The sequence below is a fragment of the Indicator indicator genome, chromosome 31 (genome assembly GCF_027791375.1).
Source record: "Indicator indicator isolate 239-I01 chromosome 31, UM_Iind_1.1, whole genome shotgun sequence".
Taxonomy (NCBI): Eukaryota; Metazoa; Chordata; class Aves; order Piciformes; family Indicatoridae; genus Indicator; species Indicator indicator.
In genome coordinates, this window is record NC_072040.1 from 7284541 (window position 1) to 7302971 (window position 18431).

Below are 18431 nucleotides of genomic sequence, written 5' to 3' on the forward strand. Positions count from 1 at the left end.
TCGTATTAGGTCAAGTTGCCATTTGGAAATATCTTACTGTGAGTGGTCATGACAGAGTTACTGACCTTGTTTGGGAAAGGTAGAGAATGCAGGCAGGGAAGGTAGAGAGCTCTCCTCAACCCAATTTGAATAGCAAGGACTTGTTATGGGGTCTCTGGTTACTAGCCCTCTTCAGCCAGATACTATGGAAACAGGAGAGTGCAGTAATGGAGTATCCTCAGTTGAACAAATTGCATCTGTCAGATTGTCATAGCACATAAACACTGTTTCCCTTGCTCTTCTTTATGTGCTCTGCTTGTTTGCTTGTTTGCTTAAACAAAGATTTAGCATGATTGCACTCCACACCAGGTGTGAATGAAACAAACAGGTATGAGTGAAGTGCACATACAATGTGAACAGTGTGTGATGTTTTCTGACACATCCCTGGAATTTTCTGTTTGCAGGATGAAAGCTCTATAGAAAGTGATGAGTTTGATATGAGTGACTCCACTAGGATGTCAGCTGTAAACTCTGACCTCAGCTCCAATCTGGAGGAGAGAATGCAAAGTCCCCAGAACCTCCAAGGCCAGCAGGATGGTAAGGCTCTCATTTCATACAGACCATGTGGTAGTGCCTTGTCTCTTTCACTTTCTGTGCCTTCATTTAGTACCTGCTGTGTCCTTTTCTTCATAGTGTGTTTCATTGGGTAATTTGAAATATGTTCCCTATGTCTCAGCATGAAGAGGATGAAGTTGCAGGTTAATTTATTTGTTGCTTAGGCAACAGGTGAGTGCTTAGACCACTATATATTAAGTATTATTTTACTGTATGTATGATAGTGTGACCATACACAGGCATGAAAGGAAATGAAATTCAACCCTTTCTGAATCAACCTGGAAGGCTGACAAAGTTGTGTTTCTAGTTGAAATGAGAGAGAGGAGTGTGACAGATGTATGGTTATTTGAAAGCTAGGAAGTGGGATGTTGTGCTCAAAAGAAGGATGAGAAAGACAGACTCTGACATGGAAACAAAGAAGAAGAAGAAGAGCAAATAGAATGAGTGGCATTGTAGATTTTAGTGTTAATTATTTCTAAGTTAGTTGTAACACAAAGCTAATTTGTTGGTGAAAGGAATGGAAGTTTTACTTGGCATAGAAGATGCATAGATGTGTACTCTTTGATTTCAGACCTTGTGACAGAAGTTAGATGAACCTGATTTGGAATGAACTTACTCCTTAGGGAGCTCACAAAGAACCTGTCCACTACAGACGGTGGCAGTTGCTGAAGCTATCACAAAACTTGTGCAGCTTTTGGCTTAATTTCTGTCTGTGTATGGTCACTAAAGGAGCAGTTCTGATGCACAGGATGTAAGGAAAGCCAGTTCACTTTCCTGCTGAAGGCTGACTTCTCAGGGCTAATACAGTTTTCAGGGATACTTTGGAAGGTGTCATTTTTAGGTATCTGGCTTTCAGTGCAAAACCTGTGGTTTAGAGAGGGGGTTTTGCTTACCTTTATACTCAGTTTGTCTGTCATATAGAGAGTATTTCTTAACAGTAATTGTGTGCATGTATATGAAATAAAAATTACAGCTCAATACATTAACCCATGAAGAAATGCCTGTCATACATGTCTTAATCCCTGCCTCAACCAGATTCATGTGCCACATCTAATCATATTAGAACATAAGTATGAATGATAAAATGCTGCAGATCTGTCACTTGCTGTTTAAAATGTATGGGAAATAAATGCAGTGTGGTCTTTGAACTGCAGGTAGTGTGACTGTAAAGAATTTCTTTAAATCTCTCGGCTTCCCTTCCCTTCTTTCCAGATGGTATTTGCTCACCTTCCTAAGGCAATCCTATTTTTTGCTGCATCTTCTGACTGAAGTATCTACTGATAGAGAGATTTGAAATAGCAGCTTTTCCTGCTTCATGGCTTTCCTGTGCTATCTGTTGTCAGGTAGCAAACTTGAGTGTGGCTAGTTATAGCAACACTGCTTTTTCAGATATGGGAGAAGAGGCTGAAGGATGAACTGTAAAACATTAGAAATGGGAAGGAGGGTGTGTGTGGGGGGGAGGGATAGTAAGAAAAATGATAGAAGAGGGCAGGAAAAAGATTGGAAGAAAATAATGAACACAGGGATAGAGGGATGGAAGTGAGAACAGGAAGGAGGAAAGACAAAAGGGAAATTAAATAAACTCAGCAGTACAATCTGTTTTGCCATCACATGCTTCACATGTTACAAATATAATAGTTACAAATATAATAGTCAATTATAGTCCCCCACCTCCAAAATCATTACCAAAGCATAAATTTGTGTGTGTCTAAATTGATTCCTGCCCCCTTCCCTCAAACATTTCTGTATGTCCATGGGAGTTTATGTCAGCCACCACAATGACTCTAAAGATGAAGACATTTGGCATATCTGAAACGTCTTTGCTGCGTTCTGGCAGGTGAAGGCTTGCTGCTGTGCAAGGTTACCTATGCACACGTGGTTGGGAATGGTGTCAGTGGTGGAAGAGAACAGCACAGGTCTTCTGCTGCTCCAAGCATGCCCTCACTGGGAGAGCGATTTGGTAATGGCAATCATTAGGAAAAGTGCTGCCTGGGGTGGGTTAGTGACAGCTCCAATGTAGCTGAAGATGATGTGTTCTGTCACTTTCCTTACCTGGCTTTCCATGTGAGGTGGCATGAGAATGTTTTGGGACATCTAATGGTTTTATGCTATGGATTTCAACTGATTTAGACTCAACAGAGTCCATGTGTCCTAGAGGAATGCAATAGTGAGTTGGGCCACACCACTCAGGTAGAGATAGAGACTTCTCTTCCATTTCAGTTCATCATAGTAGGATGCTCTACATAAAAGGAACAAGATACTTTCACACTCTCTTCCCTTTATCTGTGTTGTATTTAGATGGGTATTTGGATTTGGGACTCCATTGCAGAGCTCATACTAGAAAAATTGATCTGAACTTTCTCAGTGTCATCCAGTCCAGTACTCTGTGTTCTGTTTCTCATGCTTAGGTTGTTTGAATCTGCATAGAATAAAGGCAAATCTGAGAGAGCATCATCTGAAAGCAATAGATTTCTCCACACAGAAATGTCATGGTAGGTAGGAAAAATGCTGAGAAGTAGGGGACCTAGAAGGTATGAAAGTTATGTGTTTTGTGCAGTACCAGCACCCATCTACTGCAAGCAAAGTCCTGGGCTCCACAAACATACTCAGTCTTCATGAGATTCCTTCTGTAAAGCATAGTAAGTTGAAAAGCAACAAGGACTTCAGGAAGAAATGAAAACTGGTGAAAGTTGGTGAATTGTACCCATAGCACTGAAGTTGCCACAGTACCAGGAAGGACAGTTCCCACTTTAAGTTAGCCTTTGTACCCTTCTAAATAACCAGGCCTTGAGTCCCACCTGCTGCTGAATGGCTGAAAATAGCATCCTGAGCACCTGCAGGGCTGTTGCAACGATGGGGGAGGAGTTGGGAAAGAGCTGCTGCTCTTCCCTGCAGAGCTAGAAAAGGAAAGCAGCTTTAATTTGCAATTGGTTCATTCCCCAGCTGGGAATGGGGTAGGGCTATCTGGTTGCCAGTGTCTCAGAGCTGCTTTCTCTAGCAGCCAGCTGGATAACAGGGCTTTAAATTGGTGGTGTGTTCCTTTCTGTTTTGCACTCGCTCCCCTTGCTTGACCCTCTTTTCTTGCTTCCCTATACATGCTGCAGCTCCCTTGCCCTGAGCTGGTTCTTTGGAGCCAGCCCTGTGTGCCACTCATCTGCAGGCAAAGTTCCCACTTGAGAGCTGCTCTCTCTAATTCCTTTTCCTCCTCATAATGCTTTAGGGATTCTGGTACTGCTGGATCAAACCTTTTTGCCCTTGTTTCAGACCACAGCAGACAAGGTTTGCAGACCATTTAAACTTACATTTGAACTGGGGCCAGGAAAGCTGACTGCATTTTGTGGAATATTCAGACCTTCCAGTCTTGCTTAAGCCAGTGAAACTTGCAACGTTTTGGGCAACAATCTCATTTCTTATGACTAAGGATGAAACAATAAATGCTAGTCTTCTGACAGAGCTCTGAGATACCTGCCTGTCTTTTGGCAGTGGAAAAGAAGAGAGGATCACAGTAACATCCAGGCCATGCTAGCAATATAGCACTTTGTGCATTGTCCTTTGTGATCTTGCTGTAATTTCCCTGAAGGGGAAAGCCCACCTCTGTGAACAGTTTTTACCTTTGCCCTGTTCTGGAAATTACAGCAGAGACTGAATGAAGACAACAATCCTGTCCTGATAACAAGGACTGAGACAAACTAGCAAGAGAGAATGAGGAAGGCTTCTGCTCTGGCTGCACAGCAATCTATTCTCAGGGTAAGCAAAGGTCTTCTGTGTCTGCAGCTGTCCATCTGCCACCTTTTGCAAGCACCAAATTCATTACTGAATAAAGCAAAAGACAGCAGACTACATATGCACCTTTCTCAGTAAGTCCATGGGCTGCACTGAAGTGTTAACTTGAATGTCAAAAGCACAGAGGTTTCTTCAGATAGGGAGTTAGTTATGATGCTCTGTCAGAGAAAATTAATGTCATCCTCACCTAAGCAGAGCTAAAGTGGACCTGAGAGCCTGGCATATAGTTACTAGCATTATTTTGCTTGAGTGGAGCTACACCTGGGGTGATTTGGCCTACCACGTTTGCTTTGGTCTAATATACCAAGACATTAAAGAAAGAGGAAGAAAATGGTGAAAACAAGAGCAGAAGGCCAGAGATTTGTGGAAATCTAATTTCATTGGTGTTTTAATGACTTCTTTAGAGATGATCCCCTATTAGTGCAAAAGGCAGTATGAGTGGCACTGTAATGACACTTGAGCAGTGTTATGATGTCAGTGATATTGTATTGTACTGAGTCTGGGCAAAAGCTTGCAGTGTTTGTGCAGCTGCATTAGAAACTTCCAATCCTTAACATCATTAAGGAAAGCTGGGTTGAATTTTCAGCAAATCAAGTATTTTAATGTACTGGGCTGCTGACAAGGCAGCTGGTATGTGATTGTCATGAATACTGAGCTAATACATGAGGCACTTCTATTGTGGGTTGAAAATCTTCCTTTGACTCTCTGTACAGCTCAAATTTGGCAAGAATAGAGCATCAGTGTCTCTCCTTGGAGAGCACTCTCTCCTCCCTCCTGATTAATGGAAGGAGCTATCAGAACTTCACTAACTCAGTGGACTTGCCTAATTAGATAAGGGTCTCAAACCAGGATTTGGACACCAGCACCCCTCTCACTGAAGTGTAGCAAGGGGATTACTTCTATAACTGACTCTTTTAATATGTGGAGTTACTGTGTTTTCATTTGAGAGTTGCAAGCATCTTGTGAGTTGGCTGTGCTGAATGTCTTCCCCCTGCTCCATTTTTCTTCTGTCTCTTCTCTCCTTGTGTTCTTTTCTTCCACATGTCTTTGTTTGTTTTTTATCTTATACTGTAATTTGCTTTAGAGACTAAAATATTATTAAACATGAATTATGCATTGAGCAGACTCTGCTACAGTCTGACTGGTCTGTTGCAACCAGAGAACAATCCTGCTCCCCACCACCCTCCCAGCTGCACAACTGTCACTTTCCATTATGCTTGCCTTGAACAATTGAGTGTGGCTTGTAATGACAATAATTGCCTCCAAATTGTTTGTCATGTTTGCCTTGTTAGCAACAAACTACTAACTGTTGGTTGCAATCAAGTTCTCAGCTATTACTCCATAATTACATCAGGGAATACTTGCAGCCAATAATAGCTGAGAAATTAGAATTATCTATTCACAAGTAATGCTGAAAAGCTTGCAGACCATTCACTCTACTCACAGCCATTCTTTTTCACATCAGCAGTCTAGTGGTAAGTGAAGCCTACCCCTGTGTAGAAGGCTGGCCTCAGACCTCTATCCTTTTGCACCTTCCAAACAGGTCTGAGATTTGTACAGGTCTTTTCTCAAAGGATATAGCACTTTGCCAGTAATACGGAGCAACCAAGCTATCCCTTCCTCACACAGGGACTGAAGGGAGTCAATTTGCTTTTTAATTCAGTATGCAAACCTTTGTAACAAAGCTTAGTGGGATTTATGAAAGCACCGGTTTGGTTCCGATTGATTTTCTTTGTACTTTCCCTTCTCTTAGCATCTCTCAGGCTTTCTTCTCCCATTTCTCTGTAACATCAAAATTAAGGAGGTCTGTTCTGGTGTTTAGTTTTGCTCTCCAGTACAGACACTTCACCCAGTTTCTCTTTTTGTATGTACCCATTGCCTTTAGCAGGGACTATGTGCACAGGTTGCTTGGTTTAATTTGATCCCCTTCTTTACACTACAGGTAGAGTTTTTTCACCAGTACTGTTAAAATGGATGATAGACATGGACTCCACTTTTTCCCCCTGTTACATTTAACATAGAATAATAGAATAGAGCATTTTTATTTCAGTAAAAGGAACGTAGAACAATGTGATTTAAAGAAAATTAAATTAAAGAAAATTAATTCTCCCCTGTCTTACCTATTAATTAAGAAAGCTATCAGTTTTTATTTTTTTTTTTTCTGAACAGAAAATTCCCTGGAGACATTGGGCTGTCTTGTGACAGACTTTTTTTTTTTTAATGGAATTTTCTTTAAAGTGCTTCTTTGATAAAATATTTGTAATACTGAGTGTTTAAAATTAGGAGTATTTTTTTTTAATCCAATGCAAATGCTTTGATTACAAAAAGAGAGTGCTGCTTTTTCAGCGTTCTAGACTTTTGTAATATTTAACATATAGGAAGTGGTGATAGATATTTCCTTGAGATCTATGATGTTTTGAAGTAACTGATTTTGTGTTGTCAAATGGTAACCATATTTGTAATTTTAAGGCAGAGGGATGTGCTCTCTCTGCCACAGTGTGGAAGAGGTGATATAATAATTCTGAAAGTTTAAGGATAGGCTGAGCTCCAGTGGTGTCCTCCAAGTATTCATGAATGCTGATAGCCTGGTTGTTGTGAGACAGAATAAAAGTGATGGTTTGCAGGTTGACTGGAGCCAGCTACAAGAATGATCACATTTAACATCAACACATTAAAATACAGCCCAGCACTCTTACAAGTTTATTTAGCACTTGGTGGCTGGTTAACAGCTTGCTGGGAAATGTGGGAGGCTCAAGCAGTTTCTCTACTGACCAGTGCTGGTTGCTGAAGCCAGAGAGACAGCCTTTAGTAGCTACTTACACCCACTCTGAAAAAAGCTGTGAAGGAGCAGTTGGTAGTCTGTGGGGCAGTTCTGTTCTATCTATGGCTTTTTTGTTTTTTAAGGAGGCCTTTTTTAAGTTTTTTTTTAACCTTTTTTTTTTAAACCTTTTTTTTTTTTTAACCTTTTTTAATTTTTTTAAGTTTTTTTTTTTTTAACCTTTTTTTAAGGTTTTTTAAGCAGCATTTGCAGATGCTTAGTATGAGCCTGTGTCAGTAGAAGAGGATGCTGTGATGTGGCTTTATGGAGGACTACAACTGGAATGTCCCAAATCAGGCATGTAGCCCTCCAAACTAGCACACTGTAATAAACCAGAAGCCCAGTGCTGCTTAGCTGAAGTTACACAAGGCCCATGTGTGACAGGTGAGCTGGCTAACACCTGGGTGTGAACAGCCTGGCTAGGAAGACCCCAAACCTAACCAACCATCAAGTACTCATGTATGATAGAGAGAGCAGATGTTAGCTGTACCAATAGCTGGGTGTTTTTCTTTGTATACAGATAGAAGGGAAATAACTATTTGTTTTTTAAACTGTTCCTGCCCTGAAGAGTAAACTTCTCTGAATAATAATGAGTTTCTTTAAAGAAATTCCTGTCTTGTGGGTCAGGAAGCAATCTAGTCTCCCATGCTGTCTGAGTGCCTCTTGGGAGTACTGCAATTAGCTACACTTCCAACCTGAATCAAAAAAATGAGGAGAAAACCACTCTCCTGACTCCTCCATTATTTCTGCTGGAAGTGAAACTCATTCCCCTTCAGCACCCTTTAAGGCAGGAAGATTTTACTTGCTCTGCTTTCCTACATGAGTCAGTGGTGGGATGCCTTGCCATTTGTATCTGGCTGTACACACAAATGGGAACAGAAATCCAGAGAGTAGAGGGTTAGGAAGGCTGCTGAGAGAGTAGCAGAAATTGAGCTTGCCAGCTTGCCAAAGTTATTTTTCCAGCAGCATTGATTAAAAATAAAGTTAGCACTGAGTTGTGTGTTGGCCTGGTTGTATAGTTCATTCCACAATATGGAGCAGTACAAAGTACAAAGCTAATTCAAGTGTACACAGAAGTATGTATTGCTAAGAATAGATTTTCTGTTTGTATGTTTCATAACCATATTTATGAATCTCTATTTCTCTTATGTATATATATCTCCTTCTATAGTTATCTAAGTTAGCTGAAGTAATCACTAAAGAGAGGCAGAGCTTTGTGGCAATGGACTCTGTTATTAAGCAGATGATATATTTTCTTGTGCTCTAATTAGAGATCATCTCTGAGTACAGAAATACCATGGGCCTGAATTTTTAGAAGAGGTTATTCTTTCTGAAGGCTAAATCCAGGCAGAGCAGGATTGGTTTGTGTTGGAAGGAACCTCTAAATGTCATCTCATCCAACCCACCTGCAATGAGCAGGGACATATTCAACTAGATTAGGTTGCTCAAAGCCTCGTCCACCTGACCTGGAATGTTTCCAGGGATGTGACATCTATCACCTCTCTGGGCCACTGTCCCAGAGTTTCACTGTCCTTGCTGTAAAAAAGTGTCTCCCTTATACCTGGTTCTGAATTAACTCTTTTCTGTTTGAAACCATTACCTGTGGTCCTGTTGCTACAGGCTGTGTTTAAAAAGTCTGTGCCCACTTCTTAGAAGCCTCCTTTAAGTACTGAGAGGCCACGATAAGCTCTCCCTGAAGCCTTCTCTTCTCCAGCCTGAACGAGGCCAACTCTCAACCATTCTCCATAGGAGAAGTGTTCCATCACTCTGATAATTTTCCTGGACCTCCTCTGGGCCTGCTTCTGCCTTGCAGAAGTCCAGATAGATGACATCTCCTTCCTTTTTCATTCATGTTGTCACTCAATCATAGAAAGCTACGAGATTGGTCAGCAGAACTTCCCTGGTGAAGCCATGCTGACTGTCTCAAATCACCTCCTTGTCCTCCATGTTCCCTAGCATAGCTTCTGCCACCTTTCTTTTATCTGCCTGTATTGTTAAAGGGCTTTTTTCCCCCCTGATATCATTTAAGCATCAAGATACTGAGAGAAAAACATGAAAAACATGGATTGTGGAGTGAACCGCTTTTGCATTGGGGTAAGAAATTTTTTTTCCCCACAGGTACATGTAGTTATTGGGGAAGAACACTCAGACTTTTTGTGTGTGTGTGGGGAGTTTGGCAAGAGAAAAACAGTTGTCTTAATAATCCTTAGTTCTCAGTCTGAGGAGGTCTGAAATACTGAAGTCTCAAACCTCCATATTCAGTGATTTGCCAGCTGAAGCTATGTCGTATCAGAGGAGAATGGTAGCAAAGGAAGAGGTGTTGGTGGCTGATGGGAACGTACTCCCATGAGAATGACCTGGAGTAGAGCAAATAAAAAGGTAAACTATCTTCATGCTCATTCCTGGCTTGAATTCTCAGTATGAGAAGAGAAAGTTTTAACAGGAAAAAACCAGTGTTGCAAAGCGTTGTCTGTCAGACAGGAAGGGACACAGTATTGAGGGGTTTGGCAGAGGCATAAATTGTAGTTAGACCTCTAACTCCTGCAGAGTTAACAGGAGAGAGAGAGAGCACTCTTCTGCTATTTGTGCCTTTGAAGGTGCTGCTCTTGGTGAAGGTTTGCAAGTTCTCATCTACTCCACAAACAGCTGTTTAAAAGAGTGTTACTTGCCACTGCGTGAAAGGAAAATGTCAGAGCAGGCAAATTTAGATGACTTGCATCATATTCTTGTTGAGTCTGCACTGGTTCATAGCAAATGAGGTTCTGACCTTGTTTAAGAAGAGCTATTATTTTCTGTCTGCACTATTGATTTCTGTGCTGGATGATAGGTGTCAGTTCATCACTGTAAGTATAAAGAATATAATCTTAACTTTATTAGGCAGTGGTAATGAAGAACACATGCTGATGTCCCCCTACTATACATTCTCTTCTTCAGGTAAACTCCTGCCTGATTTCGGTGCTACAAAATCTGTTTTGGAGCACCAGTGAGTCAGAAAGGTGGCATAAGTGACATGCCATATTATGTTGTCTGTGTTCCAGAAGAGACGCTGTCACCTCTCCCACCCACCCTCTGCATGTGGAGTAACTTTTGCAAAGCAGTCTGAGGGTGTTTGCCTGTGCATTAAGTTGAAGGTCTGATTCTGTAGCTTTGTTGTTCTGAGTAGTAACACTAAAGGGAGCACTTTCAGTTGGGAGCACTGGGGGGAATATTGCCATCTCTGCTGAACGTACCCATCTGTAAAAGTGCCAGCCTTTTCCAGTGCCTCCCAGCATCATTAATCCAGAATGGTTAGAGCTAGTAGCAGGAATAGCAGAGCTCAGAAAGGTTACTCTCCCGTCTTCCTAGCTAAATCAGAAGGCCACTGGAGCTAAGGAAATGAAGCAAGGATGGGTCTTTGACAGCAGAAGAATGTCTGTTGCCTTGAGTCACAGCAATATATATTATTTAGAGGCTGGAGGTATCAGAAATTGGCAGCAATATGACTGAAGGCCAGAACATAACTTGCAGGCTGTGAAATAAAGAAAACAAAATAGTCCAGAAGATGTGGTTTCATAAATTGAGTTTCCAATTTAGTGATGCTGGAATTTATTGATGGCTGTAAGTAACGTGTCCAGTAACTCTGGTGACTGGGTAAAGAAGAGGGAGGACATTACTTTCATACTCCTCCCATGAAAGTGAACAGAGGTGACGGAGGCTTTTGGGCAACTACAGGCTCTAGTGGGAAGGAGCTGTAGAGTTAGTGGAACAAAATCCACTTTAAGTTAAATCTGCACTATTCTTTAATAAAATGTGACCAGCTTTTGGCATGGAAGGATGGGGCTTGGCCCTGAACCCTAAAAATGATTTGTATTTGTTGTTTTCCTGGATGTTGATACTGATTCAGCACTGACTATATATAGAAGCTGGTTTGTTTTTTCGTTCTTTCAACAAATCCAGTCCTTTGCCATTGAGGAGGAGCAGCTTTTACACTAAGCCAGAAATCTGGAGGGTATTTTAAGGTCCACCTACATCTTGTGAAGTAGTCTTTACTACTTTCAATTAGATTCCCTAAACATACCAGATTATGAGAATGAATAGAACATATGGATTGGCCAAAGGTACTTGAAGTAGGAGCCTTTTCTTTATGTGCTGCAGCTCAGCTTGTCCTGAAATGTGATGAGTGCTTTTAGTGACACATTGGTGCAGGAAAAGAGAGGATAGCTGTGAGGGTAGCCCAGAAGCTTTCTCTCTGGTAAGGTCTCTGCTGTCGGTGGTTACCTAAGAAGCCATAGGGAAGCTATGAGATGCTAATGTTTTCACAGTAGAGTGGAGAGACCTTGCTTTAAGATTTGGGATCATGACCTGGTTCTTATCTATATAGATCCTGTGCAGGCAAGCTTTGGCAAAACCACAAAACACCGGAGAGCTCCTTTCATTGCTTTGAACATGGCCATCAGTGAACCCTTTAAAGTCCTTGTTTAATGTCTGTGATGTTTAAGTTTGAACCCAGGTTCCAAGTTCAAGCTGGTGTTGGAGTCTCAGGTACTGCACGTGTGTGTCTTTAGCCCAAACAAGTTTTCTATGGTTGAAAAGGACCAATGAACTCTGCAACACATGGGGGATATTGGCAGGAGAATCAGCAGTGGATAGTTTCATCAGTTACTCTGATTCCAGATCTTCAGTCTGCTGCAGGGTCTACCTTGAGCTGGAGTCTCCTCAGCATCAGCTGAGCTCAGAAGGTGCCTCGAACGCAGAGATTTTTCTTATTAGCTCTCAAATGGCAGTGGCTGACACTTCTTGTTCCATTTCAGAACAAATTCAAACACATAGGGAAGGGGGATCAAACCTACTCCATTTCCACTGAGTTTGCTACTTTACCCTAAGGTAGAGGCACTTATGTGCTTAGCTGCAGAGAGCTCAGTTAAATGAAGTTGTTCTCCTCTGTGCTGCTTCCCACTGCTGTGTTTCCAGAGAGATTGTAACCAGGAATGTACTGTAAGAGATGAAGGTTGTCCAGAAGGGCTGGCTCTCCCCAGCTTCTGGCTTGCAGAAAGCTTTGGAGGAGCAGGACAGGAATTTTAGCTGTTTGGATGAATGTTTGGCTTGGCAGGATGTGTCAAGAATCATCTGAGCTGTAAGCTCATTTCATATTTGCGCAGTATAGCTTCAGGGTTTGGAGGAGAAAGGAAAAGACTGTTTTAATAGAGGTTAAAGAATAATAAACAGTGTGCTTCCATGGTATGCTCAGGTCCTGAGAAATGTTAAATACTGGGAACCAGATATTTTTCAGTTTCCAATTTGTAGCACAAGGAATCCTTGTAACTTAACCCAAACACCTAGAGCTCAGCCAGCCTTGCAGTGGCAGGTTATCTCTGCTGGCACACAGCAGAAAGTTTCTGCAGGGTAAAGTTACTTCCAGTATCTTCCAGGCTACTCAGCCAAACTTAATGCTAAGTTTGGCAGCACCCATAGGCAAAGAGGTGATTTGATAATGAACAGCCATCATCTTAGCTGAACAGACAGCTATTGGACATGGACTGCCAAGAGATCATCTGCTGAACTTTTTTTGCAAGTTTGAATGCCTGGCTGCAGGTGTTTTAAACTCTGCTTTTTGAGCTGCTCAGCCTATGATAATCAGTCAAGAATAACTTCAGTAAGTGTGTGCAGGAAGCCCTTCCTCAAGGGAGTTTTCCTTTGTCACACTTTACATCACTGTGCTTCCCTATGTGTCCTCAGAGCTCTTTGGACTCTTCCATTCAAATGATTTGTCTTTGATTCTGTAGGCCTGTGGCATGGTAAGGGTTCAGCTTTTTGAGAGTATTGTGTGTCCTGTCTTCATGCAAAGAAATATGTGCAAGGTTATGTATAGAGGATATTTTCTGGGTACCCTCTAGGTTCTAAATCAACACAGATGGTCTGGAATTCCTTTTTTGGTGACTGTTTTATGTTCTGAAAGTCACCTTGGCCCAAAGGTCCATCAGAAGGCAGTAGATTTCCTGCACAGGTGCACACGATTGTTTTTGAAATAAGAATCAACTTTTCTCATTTTACATACAACTGATTATTTTTTTTCACCAGCATGTGAAGGCGGTCACACCAAAAATCTGTTGAACAATTTTGCCTAAGCAGAGTTCTTTTGATTTAGGAGCTTCATGGAAATGCAGTCCTATGTGAGGAAGGCAGAGTGATAGCTACTCCGAGTCTTAAATACATCTGAATGAAATAATATGTGCGTGTGCAAATCAACTAAAATGGAGCCTCTTAAATGGGTGAAAAGGAGGCCCTTGAGCAATGAGAATTTAATTTTCTTGCTGCTTTCTTACTAATACTGTTAGGATTCCAAGTCTGTCTCCTTGGGAGATAAAACCCCTCAATCCCCCTTGGATTCCCTGAAAGAAAAAGCCATTAAGTGTTTGTTAGACCTATCTTTTAAGTAGTCACATGGCAAGAGAAAGATGGCCAATATTCAGATGTGGTCAGAGAACTTTGTCCTCTTATTCCCTTTGCCTTTTTGCATTTTCTTGAAAGTACAACCCTTTCCTTTTGAGAAATGTGGGAAAGATAATTTCAAATGTGTACCCAGGCCCCTGAACTGCATTTCAGATAACCTAGAGAGATGTCATGGCATGGCAAAAACCTCTAAATGAGAAAAGGCTTAACTGTTTAGGGTTGAGTGTCCCATATTTGGTCTTTGATATTACGTTGAGTTCATGTAGCCTAATTTTTCAAAGGTCATGAAGACCTGCCCTTTCCTGGTTCATTTTCCAAATCTTTGCAGAGGATCCTATCTGTTCCACACCTGCTGGTAGGCACTGAAATGTGAAGTGTAGCCCAAATGAATGGAGAATCATTAGAATGGATGTTTTACCAAACACCAAGAGTGGCTGACTCCAGTTATGGTTAGTTTAGAGTCATGGCTGGCTACACCACGTGGCAATGTTCTCCTGTCCCACAGCTCCCAGTCCAGACTGGGGACCTCCTGAATCCTCTGCTGGCTGCTTTCAACTTGCAGGTCTGAGGTGCTTCCTGGGGTGAGCAGAGTGTGGAAGGACAGTGGTTGGGCAGGGTGAGGGAGTGAGGTGATGCTTGCCTAACCATTTAAAACTCAGCCTGTAATTAGCTCCCTCAGACTGTTTGGCAAATATTTTTAAGTTAATCTCAGGCAATTTTAAAACAGCCACTGCTGACTTGGATGTGGATTTTGATGACTGCATTTGTAAAGGTATTCTCTTAACACCAGTCTAAATGCTTTCTGGATAGCAGGTGTGAAATAAGACATCTCAGCCTGGAGAAGAGAAGGCTCTGGGGAGACCTTAGAGCAGGTTTCCAGTACCTGAAGGGGGCTACAAAAAGGCTTCAGAAGGACTGTTCACAAAGGCCTGCGGTGATAGGATGAGGGGCAATGGTTTGAAATTAGAGAAGAGGAGATTTAGATTGGATATCAGGAAGAAGTTCTTTACCATGAGGGTGGTGGAATACTGGAACAGGTTGCCCAGGGTGGCAGTTGAGGCCCCATCCCTGGAGATATTCAAGGTCAGGCTCAACAAGGCTCAGAGCAACCTGATCTAGTGGAGCATGTCCCTGCTGGCTGCAGTGGGGTTGTACTAGATGACATTTGGAGGTCCCTTCCAACCTAAAGCATTCTATCATTTATTATGGTTTGATGCTTTGGGTTCTTTCTTCTTTTTCTTTCTTTCTTTTTTTTAACTCTAATAACATTTTGCTGCAGGTTTTGCTCCTGTGTTTTTTTTCCTGGTTTGATTTCCAAAGAGAGTATTTAAAAAAAAGAAAGTAATGCAATCATCAATTACTGTAATAGCCACTAGAGGTCTACTGATATCAAAATTCTGCCAACATCAATTATTTCTGCAAGTATTAAAAATGTTCCATCCAAAAGAAAGTGCTTCTTATGAAACATTAATTGTTTGCTTTGTGAGGTGTATCATTTTAATGCTCTGAAACTTTTAACATCTTAGAGTTGATTTTAATTAAATAGTCTTTAACTGAAGTAGGGAAGAGTTGCAATGTGAAACAATTCAAAAGTGACTTAAAAGGTGGCCAACTGTCTTCACCAAGTAAGTATATTATAATGTAATTCACTGGAGAGAATATATTTCTTGGTGATTAACCTTGCAGCAAACAATGTTTTAATGAAATTGCTCTGCAATTAATGGCTTCTTATGGCATTATTGAGTTCCATCTGCCTTTGAGGGTTGTTTTTATTCCTCAAAAAAACAAAGCCATCTTCAAGCCCTCTTTTAAATGACCTTAGTATGATGCTTTTTAAATTTCCAACAAGTGGGAATTAAATTACTGTATTTCCTGTAGGCCTAGTTATTCAGCACAAGAACAGGAATGTGTTTGTTGGGACAAAAGGAGGGACATGTTACATTAATGAATCTTTTTCCAGAGACTTCTCTGCAGTCAGGTGACAAATACTGCTTCTTGGTCAAAACAAACAAACCAAACCAGCCACACAAAATGTGTAAGTCACAGTTGCCCTGAGTTTGTAGGGAATCAGGATGGGATGTGATAAAATCCATTTGAGAACTGGCTGATGGTTAAACACAGATTTTTTTTTTGTTTGTTTGTTTGTTTGTTTTTTCATCTGCTTCTGCCTAGAAAAATGTTCTTACATCCTCTGTGTCATGGCTTGACAAGTCATGAAACAGTAGCTTGTGAGTCTCATAAGTGTCCAGACTCCTCAGATTTCATCTGATGGTGCTTCCTATTTGGTGTCTGACAAGTGGGGATGCTTGTGTTTTGCTTTATTTGAAAGCAGAGGTTGTCACAGGTAGTGTCACTGAAATCAGCTGCTGTGCTAAGGGTACAAACAGGGTCAGCACGCTTGTAAAACTTTGCTGATGCATACTTAGCTGAGGTGGGTGCCTTGCTGAACTGGGATCAATCTCAGTGGAAATAATTGGGTATTGTGTACTGTATGGAGACTTGTAATGCAATATTGTCTGTAATGCAATATTGTCTGTGTACTGGCCATGACTGCTGTGCTCCCCCTCTTACCTAGCGCTAGCTATGACCTTGTGTGTAGATATCTTCACTCACTGAAGGATGAAGGCTGTGATGGTGTGGTGATTTCAATTAGTCCTGTGTGTGAAGTCAGTAGCTGATGGCTGGTAGCTGAAGAAAATCTATGAAGTCTTGTTTGGGTGTTTTTTTTTTTTTTCAGAATATATATTATAATGGAAAAAAATCTGATGGCCACATCTGACAAGCTTAATATTCATGAAGCTATCCAGACATGCCTCTGACTGACCAGAATGCTTGGTGTGAGTGTCTCTCTTTAATAAGAGGGGAAATTGTTAGTGTGATAGCAGGACAACTCAGGGTAAATTACTATATTAAAGGCTTTGGTAAAGCCATCTGTAAATGACCACTGTGTACATAAGTCATGCCCAAGGTAGTTCTCACTTAGTGCCCTTTATGGAAATGGTTTTTCTCCTTCACTTTAAAGGGGTAATGCCACATGAAGAGGGCAATGCTTTCCCTAAGAAAGACCTGTGAAACCAGTTCTTCTAAGAATGTCCTTGCTTTTTTCATTGGACAGTCAGAGAACGTGCAAAAGGCAAAAGAGCAGATTGAGTCTAGGTGATGCTGGGAGGTGTTAATCATGTCTCCCTGTGCCAGTCCAGATTCAGCATCCTAACAGGAACTCTCCTCCTGTTGGGATGCTCTCCAGGGAGATGCTCTCTGGGTGTCAGGGGAAGAGAAATCTCAAGTTGCTGTAGGAGCTCCAGAGAAGTTTTCCTAGTGAAGCTGGATAGAACAAAACACTTGTAGCCAGCAAGTAGTGAGGACAAAGGGTATGTTCTCCAGCCATGTGTCTATCCTATTCATTAGCAACCATTCACCATCTCGTATCTCAGCTTCTGAATGAAGAACTATTTTGTCTCTTTTCATCCAGTGTTGAGAGACTTGGTTGAAAAAAACCCTATAGATTAATAGCAATAACAAGAATAATGTTATTATTGCTACCATCATCAACATCAGTCTCCCTCTATAGCCTCCAGAAGTGATGCTGGTGCTAGGTCCCCACACAGACTTTGTGGTGACTGAGGCATCTCTACAGCCCTGACTTGTTCTTAAAGTGCTGGGCCAGAGGCAAAGTAGTGGAACTGTCTGGCTTTCCTCCTGAACATCCCATCCTTGAGAAGGGTGAATGCTGGGAATGATTAGCATGAGGGAGAGAAAAGATACAAGATATGTCATGATCATGAGCTGTTGTGGCTTTCGTACGTAAGTAAAAGCAGATGTAAGCTATGTGAGGCTAATGGGGCATCACTTACAGACTCTCAATGTAGCAAAACTAATGGAAGCATTTTTCTCTTTAGCTCTAAAAAACAGTGTTTAAATGGAATTATATGGCAGAAGGGGTGGAGCCAGCATGGCATTTTTTCCAGATGTTTGAATTCCTTGTTATCCTTGCCCCAGAACTGGTGATCACCTCTCCAAAGCTTTACTCCCTGTATTTGTCAGCAGTAGGTGAAACCCTCCACAGCTTTTTTTGTTTGTTTGATTGTTTGGTTTTATTTCTGCAAGCAGTAGATTTGAGGGGGAAAAGGAATATCTGGACTAGGAAAAGGCACTTCATTTCCTTTTTTCCTTTGGGTAGAGAGTGTGGCAAGTTTCCATCCTCTGCCTTCCTTCCCTGAAAGGGGAGGATGAGAAGTCAAATGACAGTTTATTAGCACTCGCTATGCTCACCACTGTCTCTGGCTGGGACCTCAGCCAGAAACATGATTCAGGCATTAGGAGTAAATGAGAGGAACATTGTTCACTGCAAGATTCCCAGCCCTTTCTCAAGCTTGCAGATATAGCCAACAGATTTGACTGAATTCACAATTAAAGCATACTTAGGACCATAAAAGCTTTTTTTTTTTTTTTGGTTGTTGTTTCATTTTTTTGTTTCAGTCCTCCAGAAAATGTGGTTGATTTTTTAGGAGAGCTGGAAGCAGAAATGCTTATTCAAGCAAGACCCAAAGAAACACCTAAATGAAATGCAAAAATCCATTTTGCTAAACAAAATGCAGATTTATGGATGTGTCTATACCTATGTATATATGTATGATTTCTCTAATCATTTGGAGAATTTGAGGCTTTAATTTGGCGCACTTGGAATCGTGAAAGTAAAATTTCTGGATAAATTACTAGAATTTCTGGACTTATTCTCACTTTGTGTGAGATCAGAAGCCTTGGCAACTTAGATGCTGTCTTCATATTAAATGCATTAATTAAATGC

General features: G+C 41.3%; 1 protein-coding gene across 7 annotated transcripts in view; it reads left to right on the forward strand.

Moving 5' to 3' along the window:
* NOL4 (nucleolar protein 4) overlaps nt 1–18431 on the forward strand; it is a 155993-nt gene that overhangs the window by 47760 nt on the left and 89802 nt on the right. For all 7 annotated transcript variants that reach the window (XM_054394682.1, XM_054394684.1, XM_054394685.1 and 4 more), the window contains one exon: nt 444–576. In XM_054394682.1, the coding sequence (XP_054250657.1) occupies nt 444–576 (133 nt within the window). The remainder of the gene's footprint in view (nt 1–443; nt 577–18431) is intronic.